The following is a 9,836-nucleotide window of genomic DNA, read 5'->3' as shown; positions in this document are numbered from 1 at the left end:
CCCCTCCCTCACACGCGAAACCGCGGTGTTCCCATGCATGCACTACCTATGTTGTTTACAGAGGACATCTGCGCGAAGCTCGTTGGTCGTTGCTCTGCTAGAAAATCTCATGTCGTTAGAGAAGATTCTGCCTTGGTACCGACGTTACCCGAAATGAGACAGTAGACTGGTTTGATAATTTTTAGAGAGACACTTGGCGAATCCTACGGATCAATGATTTTCTCAACAAATTGGAATATGACAGAGCAGTGTCCAACCATGATGTGTATTTGTGCCAGCCTGGCAAGTCTGCTGATGGCCTGAAATTACTGACATGTGATTCATATTGTTGCAACAATAGACCACAAGAACATGCTACTCCTTGTAGACCATGGTGATACCCTGCAAACATTAACCAAAGACGATGCCCTGTTGGATGGAGCGTATGATTTGCCTAAGGTAATTACAGGAAGGGAAAAGAAAACGTGTGTGCTGATTATAAATACCTCAAAGTCCATTAGGGATGAGATCAAGGACAACAAGGAGGTTTGTGTCATTTAGTGAAGGATTTGATACTGATGTTGCCACTGAAAAAATAGAGGAACAAGTGGATGACAATAGTGAGGAAGAGGCAAAGGGTGAAATTATAAAAGTTGAAACATAAGAGTATTTTAATGAAAGGGGCTTTGAAGTGTCAGATGATGGTGATTTGGTTTAGGCCAATGTAGACTGACATGTTGATGATCATAAGATAAGGAGATCTTACATAACTTTGAAGAACTTGAATAACATGTTGATTGTCACTTGCACATTGATACGTCAATTTTGCATCACTATTTCTTACTATAAATTGATCATCATTATTATTTTGCATGTTATGACACCACTCTTATGCTTATTCCTCTTACTTTGCATGTTGCAAACTTGCAATGGAGGTGGGGGGATTGTCGAAAAACTACAAAAGATTGCCAAAAAGAAGAGCAACAAAGAAAATAATTTAATAACATTATCATGCACAAAGCCATTCTCAGTCAATCCACTTCACATATCTACAAGCCCTGACATCTTTTGTACATTTAATCATGACATTACTTGATTATGAAGTACATGTGCTCAATGACAAAGCAAGCATGGTCAATGACAATGCTAATATACCTCATTTGGCAGCCCAAAAACCTTCTGCCTTTGTTACTCCCGTCTTTGGCCACATTGCGATCAGGGCCAAGGAGGTGTATGCACTTCGCTGTCTTGCGCTCCACTCCATTGAACTGAGCATCGAACTTGTACTGCAGTAGCCCAAAGTCGAATTCCGGCAGCTCCTCTCAAAAATCAAATATTTCCTCTTGAGTTCTAAGTAGCCATGCATATATGAGCGAGAGAGGTAGAGGATTAAGCATATTATTCTTCGATCCCTAGTAGTAGACGGTTGTTGTCTTCCATTCCTTTTCGCCGTCCTTCTAGCCGCCGATGTCGCCCCTCTCACCATAGAGCAATCAGACATCAAGCAGAGAGATGCCACCCCTGTCGGTCACAGGCCGACGTGATCCACTCGTCCAGGCTCCCTTCCATCACCGATGTCGCCTGCTTAAGGTTAGGAATTTAGGAAGTGGGCTAGGAAATCGAGGGTATTTAGGAATCAGGGTTACAACAATTGCAGTCTTTTTAGCAGTGACATCCCTTTGCCACCCATTGACAGTGGGCCACGGTCACGCCGGCGCAACACACAAACACCCTACATAACGGCGGACGCGAAAGAGCAATGCTACACGTCCGACATTTTTCATCTGTGCTTAGCAATGCTCAACTACCCTTGGATCAAACCCCTACATGAACAACAAACATAGGATGAGGATCAATGCTCAACTACCCTTGGATCAAACCCCTACATGAACAACAAACATAGGATGAGGATCAATGCTCAACTACTCTTGGATCAAACTCCTACATGAACAACAAACATAGGATAAGGGTGTCGTAGATTTGCTGACCCTAAAAAGTCGTCCGCAAATCAATTCCAAAGATAGCACCGTATTTGCCCTTCCACACAAGTTCAAGCACTCAAAACATGTATTTTGCAACTTTTAGCACTAAACTGATCATCCAACACAAGTTGTACCACCGTCAGGTATTTACCTCTAAATTAAACTAGGACATTAATGCAGAGTTGAAATATGCACTTCTCACTTTATAAACATCCTTCTGTTTTGTAACATGGCCATATGTATCCTCTGGATTTTTTGGAGAACTTCACTACAATCTTTTCGCCACTCTTCAATGCTTCCTGGCTGAATATAAACGACTAGTCGACTCACAGCAGACAGGGTAGAAACCGTTTCCATAGGCACTCAGCCTCACGTTACTGAAGCCTGCACCCCCTTTTCTATTGCCGAATCACAGAGCTTGTTTGCTTACATCCTTTTACAACATCAATACATATGAAACTGCCTTGGGGTAAAAACTAAAAAGACAGTACTTGCAGTTTTGAACAGCAAGTTTCTGAAAAAGAAAACCAAAACGGAACATGCCAGACATAATAATTGACCACATCCGTGTAACATGTTACGACGCAATAGAATGAGACAGTTGTATGTGCGATTTCCTTTAAACAATGGCGAGGCATAGAATTGAAAAGAAGAAATAATCTAGAATCCAAAATATGAAATGTCACATCTGTATCGCTTCCCTATCTAAACCAAGTATGATGCACTTCTCAGCTCAGGGGCTCCATGTTGGGTAAAAGGCAGGCTCTGGTGAGTCTCGCCACGTTACAGATATGGCAATAGCTCACAATCATGCAACACCCTCCGATAATCTCATCTTTCAATTTCCTGCATGCCAGCCTAATGGTGCTGAGAAGGAAATGCACCCAAGTTTACCCCCCTTCGCAAAATGGTGAGTAATGACTTTCCAATTACTGTACACGGATTTACAGTGGAAACTACCACCTTGATGCAACAAAAGGTAATATGTCTAAGTTAGCGCAAAGGCTTCTTCTTGGAAGGGAAGCTGTGGTTCTTCTTGGTAGGGATGAACTACTTTGTTGATCTCATCTTCCGTCAGAGTTTCACGCTCCAGCAGAGCATTCGCTAAAGCATGTAATTGCTTCTCATGCTGAAAATAAACTTGGATCAGTCAACACTGAGTTAACCAAAAAAATAAATATGTTGGCAAAAGGCGTCATGGTTGAGAAGCAAACCTTCTTCAGTAAATGTGTCACCCGTTCATAAGCTTCTCTTAGGAGTCTGCCCACCTGCAAGGCCATATGATGATGAGACAAATGCGAGAGAAACAGTAACTACCCTCTGGTAAGTGGAGTTTAAGAGAGGTTCCTGATGTGGCCAATAGCTCGGTATACCGATAGATTATGCAAAAGCACATCATACAGGTCGCTAGCTTATACTGGTCAGTGGTCATATGCTAGAAAAAATGAATTTGTAATCATAAGACCAGTGGAAATGTACCTCTGCATCTATTCTTGATTGCATGTCAACACTTGGTCGTTCTTTTACATGCACAGGACCAATAGCATTACTCATCCCACAGTTTGATACCTACACAGCCAGTCAAGTGACATTAGATACATCTAACAAGAAAATAAACAATCTAAGTGGATGAAATATTCACCATATACTGAGCGAGCTCTGTTGCAGTATGAAGATCATTTCTGGCACCAGTAGTAACATTTTCTTCCCCAAATATAAGCTCTTCAGCAACCCTTCCGCCCATGCAAACATCAAGACGTGCCAGGAGTTGTTTCTTGCTGATAGAAGTCTCATCCTGTGAGGGAAGTTGTGTAACCATTCCAAGGGCAGATCCACGAGGCAGGATAGTTGCCTTGTGAATGGGATGAGCACCCTTGGTATTGAGTGCAACAATAGCATGCCCACTTTCATGGTAGGCAGTAAGCTAAAGAACCAAAAAATAACAAAACTAGTTAGTGCAGAAATTCACATCTTCTTCAGTTTAAAATTTTCAAAGACATGGATGCTACAATTACTAGTTCAAGCGTGCTTAAGAAAAAGGAAAAACAACTTGAACAAGCATGCCTTTCTTGATTCATCAGAGATGAACATTGATTTCCTCTCAGTTCCCATGATGATACGATCTTTGGCAAACTCCAATTGTGAAGCAGTCAACTTGTCAGCACCTTCAACAGCAGCCTTAATTGCTGCAATGTTTACCAGGTTCGCAAGGTCTAACATTAAAAGGAAAAAAGATGAGTCGGTATGAGTCTCACCACCACAGCACAAATATTGCTGCCAAATTTTATAGCACCTTAGGTAAGACATTTATTATTTTATTCTAATGGAAAATACGTGGAATGCCATGGATTTATAAGTGTTACAAGTTAGGACTTAATAAAATGGTGACGCAGCAAAAAGAATAGGAATCCAGCTGCTGATGAAAAAACACTATCCTATCGCTAGAAACACCCCATAGTCCACACGCTTAGATGATGTAATGCTACAATTATCATTTCGCTGAGATAATACAAAGGAAAGTTGTACGCACCAGCCCCATTAAAGCCAGGGGTACTGCGGGCGATTGCATTGACATTCACATCACTGCCCACAGGCTTGTCTTGCAAATAGAGCTCCAGAATATCTTGGCGTCCTCGCACATCAGGACTAGGGACAACAATCTAGTAACCAATACCAGCAGAACTAAATGAAATTACATATTTATACAAAAATAATTACAATAAATCAATATGTAATTGCTGTTCTATATAAAAAAAGAATTGATGATAATGGTTGTGAAGATAAAAAAAACTACTCAAGAAAACTTACATGTCTATCAAATCTACCAGGTCTCGTAAGTGCTGGATCAAGAATGTCTGGTAAATTTGTCGCAGCCATTACTATTATTCCCTGTACATATCGATTGTAAACTAGGGTTAGACAAAGTTCTACAGCACTTTGTTCACTTATGTGATAATGTTACCTCATTTTGTTCAAAACCATCCATCTCAACAAGAAGTTGATGCAATGTTTTCTTTGTGTGGCCTTCCCACTGTTTTCTAGTTGATCCCACTGCATCTATTTCATCAATGAAAACAATACATGGTGCCTGTAAAAAGAACAGTAAAAAGTTACTCACACAAAAGATATTATCATTACGAAGGTACATCATTTTTCACTGATAAAACAAATTAAGCTTCACCAATTTGTCTGTTGAGAGGAGATGAAAAGGGAATCACAATTGAGCATTTCCCGTAAGCTAAAACAGCGCAGAGAGCGCTCAATTTATAGAAGGAAATGCTGGAGCTAAGCTCAGGCAACGGAAGAGAAGGGTAAAGCACCTTTTTCTTTGCAGCTTGAAACAAGGATCTCACCCTACGAGCACCAACACCAACAAACCTGACAAGATACAATGTCAGTAAATTCTGATTAAACAAGAAGACATGAAAGTGGGATAGGGATACAACTTAAGGTAGTTCCATTAGTAAATTACAAATGCTTCACTAGCTTGACTCATCCATGCCTAATAAATATCATCTCAGTAGTGCTTCGACATAAATCCAGAATGATCTCAAATTGCAGCACATGCAATGGTACAATGCCAGAAAGTCAAATTCTGAGGTCATGCAACGAATTGCGGCACATAGGCAAATTTTGAAATTCACAGTTAGCACTCTAAGGCCACCAAATATACAAGGAAAATATAATCCAATATCCTAATAGAAGAGATCTTACATTTCCTCAAATTCAGAACCTGCTCGGTAAAAGAACGGCACACCAGCTTCCCCAGCAATGGCCTAAATCACAAAGGTAGCTCTAGTAAGGTATGCATTTACCAAGGAACTGACTAGCAAATAGCTAGAAACGCCTGATAATAGAAGACTTGGTTTTGAAAGCTAAACAGAGAAACATATTTTTTTTAATGTAGAAACACAAGTACAAAGCACAGCAAGGGCTGGGCTGATGAGTTTCTTTACTCAGTTCAAAATACATGAAGCAACAAATTATTCTTCCAGGAAAATTGTACCTTAGCAAGCAGCGTTTTCCCAGTTCCTGGAGCTCCAGTTAAAAGTATTCCCTACAAAACACATTTTTAATTATATAAAGGTTCTATTGAACCAGTATTCCATAAAATATATATTGCCCTACAAAGATGTATATCTGGTATATCCCATACAGCAAAGTACATAGCAGATTGAAAATGTATCTTGCAGATTGATATAGAACAAATTACCTTTGGTAACTTTCCACCGAGGCGAGTAAACTTCATAGGATTCCTTAGATACTCAACAACCTCCTCAAGTTCTTTCTTTGCATCATCACAGCCTTTGACATCTTTAAATGTCTTCACATTCTGCATATAAAACAGTATAAAGGGATCATGCGGAATATACATATGTTTACTCTCATTTTCGCACTGAGCAATTGTACCCAGCCAATGAGGCATATATACAATAAAAGGAAACATGAAATGCACCCAGTAATTGTATTTTTGCACAACTGACAGTGGAACAAGACATCATCATATCACACCTTCTCAGGCGTTATATCCTTATTCAACTCTTTTGCAGAATATGATGAACTGGAACCGACACCTGATGCGCCTATTCCACCTAGGCTACCAATATACTTTTGAAGCGCAGCAGCACCCATTACCCTGAAACAAAATGTTTGATTACTACAAGAAACTGACATAAAAAAGATGCTCAAGATTAAACAGAGTTTATCTCTGTCAAGTAAACCAAAAACTAATCCAAACAGTTGTCCATCGAATAAGGACTGGAAATGGGTTTGTCCAACAGAAAATATAACAGGACTTCAACAAGCTGTCTATAGACATATTATCACAGGAAGCAACTATTGGCATAACAACTCCGGCTATGGCACAAACAATGCATGACTTGAAACACCAGGAACAGAGGTATCAGAATTCCTGTTTGAAACCTTAAATCATGAAACTTAAATCTCTGCTGCACTATGCAAGGAACTTCAAGGCAAATACAGCCTAGTTAACCTTAAAGAGTCATTAAGACAAGCAAGAAAACAAAATATAGAAGCTTGACATAAACATGAACCAATAGATGACATATTTAAAAGCTCCAGAGATTAGAGTCATGACTTATGGAAGGTTGAGCATACCACATAAATCCAACAGCAACTGTGAACAAGATAGTCGAGAAAATCTCTTGAGCAAACCGAGTTGATCTACCAGTAGCTTTAGGATCAACCTAATGATGGCACAGATAGGCAAACATTATTGGGATCATATGGTGAAAGCAATAACTGCCCCATATTGGCATACTCTGAAGGTTGAGCGAACTTACCATTACTACATGTAATGGTTGCTTGTCAGATATCCCGGGATTCGAGAAAGGCTTGTCCTCCCCAGATACACGTTGCTTCAATTCTTGCAACTACTGACGTAAATGTATATAAGCCAAAGAGTGGGTTACAACATGGTGACTAATATTTCAAAATATGACAATATACAAATAAACGAGATAGGAGGAAAATTTATGCAAAAATCAGCGATAATAAATATGGATCGGAGGGAGTACATTAAAAATAGAGGCTTTAAGCTTTTGTTGTTCAAGATGATAGAAATATACTGAAGAACTGAAACAGCGTTGATTGAACCGAGTATCTCAATTTATGCATTGTTTTCTTGAATAACCAGAAGAAGAGTAAGAAAAATGAAGTATTTCAGCACCAGGACATAATGGAATTTCATCAAGTGCCATATTGTCGGCAATCTCACCAAGTTCATAAGCAGGATAGTTTTCAAGCTGCATCGACTGAGTAGGAAAATGTGAAATCTTGACTGACATACACGATAGGCTTGCAAAGGAAACTTACCAGAGCTGGTAGCGTTGCTGAACGCCCAGACCGCTCATCTGGTAGGTAATCAGCTATAGCGTTGGTGAGAATAAGAGCTCGAAGGTACTCTGCAACCCCCTTGCTATCTACCGCATGACTTCTTTGCTCGATTCTTTTGATGACATCTTCTGGGCTGCCAAGATGGAATTTAAGAACCACATCATTCTTTAAAATCTATATAAATAGGACACTGGACCACAATGCAATGTGCAAAGAAAAACAAAAGGAACAAGTAACCTGTTTCTGCCATTCCAATTAATTATTTCAGTAGCATCAAAAGATAGCAGGAAAAGTACATTGTTCCACATCACGTATCAATCACAGCATTATTTAGGTGCCATGAAACCAAATGCCACTGAATTTGGCTATTTAGCTACAAATTTCACGGTTTCCTAGATTTAAGATTGTGCAAAGTAATGGTCGCAAACTTGAACTAATGAATGACTAATGAACTCGATTGCGTAATGCTAAATTGGTAAAAAAACATATTTATCATGGATCCAGAATCCATTCAACATCAGAAAAGCTAGAATTGATATCTTCTTAAAACTTGGTTGCGACCTGTTATTAGGTAAGTCAATAGTCCAGCCCTATGGATTAGCAAGTAATCCCCTGATACTCAGCCACCAAGAAACACATTTTCCAAATGTCTCCAAAGCAGCACCCATTTGAGTTGACTCGTCAGAAAACATCAAAGAATCGTTGTCGTGGAGCGCACCTAAACTTGTTGAGTTCGTGGAGCAGCGCGCTCTGCTTGGCAGGGTCCTTGGGGTGAGCGTCGGCGTCATCGATCAAGCGCTGCAGGCGTCGGTCGGGGCGCCAGAACGGCCACCAGCTCATCCAATCGCCAGACACCACCCAGTCGAAAAACCTCTTGGCCGCCTCGACCACCGGGGCCGCGAAAGCCACGGCCCAAACCCTAGCCTTATCCACCAGGTCCTCGAGCTCCTCCTTCCCGTCCTGGGCAGCGGGGCCCGTGTCGACCTCCGCCTCCGGAGCGGCCGCCGCCGCAGCCGCCGCGGGAGGCTCGGGGGACGGAGAGGGGGGAGGCTGGGGTCCGTCGGCGGCCAATGCGCGGAGGGGGAGCGGGGGGCGGCGGTGGTAGCAGGAGCGAGGGAAGGAGACGGACGCGGGGGCTGGTGGCGGCCGGCGGCGAGGGGGCAGGGGCGAGGGGAGAGGGCGGAGGAGGAGGGAGGCCTGGAGGGCGCTCATGGCGGCGGCGGCGAAGGCGGAGTGAGGCGGCCGGCGCCGGCGAGGTGGGAGACGCGTGAGTCGTGACTTGCAGGAGAGGGGAGGAGGGGGAGGGAGGGAGGGGGTTTCCCTGGGAGCGTTTTCTGTTTGTGTTTTTTCCTTTTTCACTTCTCGGTGGGCTCCGTTTCGATTCTAGTGGACACGAGGAGTAGCCTTATCGCCAGCGAGCACACAGAGGCGGTTCGGTCGTTGGCAGCATTCACGCCAACCGTTGGTTCGGAGACGAGCGACGTGGACGGACGGCTCAGCTTAAAGGACGATGTCGTCGATGGGACTCTGCTCCATGGCCTCGTGGGCTCGGGGTCGGTGCTGGATTTGAGCTCGCCTTGGCACTCACGTTCAAGCAAGGGACCGGATTCTCTATCTCATGCACGCATACAGAAAGCACACATGCAATGCAATAGTAAAAAAGACACATAAGATCATCTTCGGCCGGACTCCGTCAATCCGATCTCTCAAACGCCCGCATACGCGACCGAATGAGTCCGCGGACAGTAACAGGTAACGCCTCAAATTTGCTACTTTGCATCTGAGCTCCATCGTCGTCATATCAAGGTAAGGGTGTTTTGTGCAGCATGTGGAAGAGAAGAGACGCTTCTTCACAGATTTTAGACATGCCCACACTTAGCCTTGTTTTGGAAGCTCTTGCGCTCGAAGAAAGGAGTTGCGGTGGCGGCCCCACTGTGTCATATCGACTCCTTGAGTGCACTGTCCTCATGGATGTTAGGATGGTTCGCGGAAGCAAGGGATGATGAGAGGGCAACGATG

At 42.6% G+C, this 9,836-nt stretch overlaps 1 protein-coding gene across 1 annotated transcript; it reads right to left on the bottom strand.

Moving 5' to 3' along the window:
* Nucleotides 1-2,510: 2,510 nt before the first annotated feature.
* On the bottom strand, nt 2,511-9,125 carry LOC119268393 (ATP-dependent zinc metalloprotease FTSH 9, chloroplastic/mitochondrial-like). Its single transcript, XM_037550011.1, has 17 exons — nt 8,536-9,125; nt 7,797-7,950; nt 7,265-7,354; nt 7,080-7,168; nt 6,474-6,597; nt 6,175-6,294; nt 5,968-6,018; nt 5,676-5,737; nt 5,282-5,339; nt 4,924-5,049; nt 4,770-4,850; nt 4,492-4,621; nt 4,026-4,174; nt 3,604-3,885; nt 3,441-3,530; nt 3,176-3,229; nt 2,511-3,090 (listed from the first exon to the last, which is right to left on the bottom strand). Exons 1-17 carry the CDS (start codon nt 9,027-9,029, stop codon nt 2,950-2,952), a joined length of 2,295 nt encoding a protein of 764 aa, XP_037405908.1. The 5' UTR covers nt 9,030-9,125; the 3' UTR covers nt 2,511-2,949.
* Nucleotides 9,126-9,836: the final 711 nt, after the last annotated feature.

This window comes from Triticum dicoccoides, chromosome 3A, assembly GCF_002162155.2.
Source record: "Triticum dicoccoides isolate Atlit2015 ecotype Zavitan chromosome 3A, WEW_v2.0, whole genome shotgun sequence".
NCBI lineage: Eukaryota > Viridiplantae > Streptophyta > Magnoliopsida > Poales > Poaceae > Triticum > Triticum dicoccoides.
The sequence above is the reverse complement of the archived record's forward strand: the minus strand, read 5'-3'. Positions and strand labels throughout refer to the sequence as shown.

Bases quoted from the DNA above. Each gene is read 5' to 3' on its own strand.
- LOC119268393 (XM_037550011.1), bottom strand. From the start codon at position 9,029: ATGAGCGCCCTCCAGGCCTCCCTCCTCCTCCGCCCTCTCCCCTCGCCC. The intron at 3,230-3,440 runs GTACATTTCCAC...ATGGCCTTGCAG, and splicing joins AATCAAGAATAGATGCAGAG to GTGGGCAGACTCCTAAGAGA. The intron at 3,091-3,175 runs GTTTGCTTCTCA...GTTTATTTTCAG, and splicing joins TGACACATTTACTGAAGAAG to CATGAGAAGCAATTACATGC.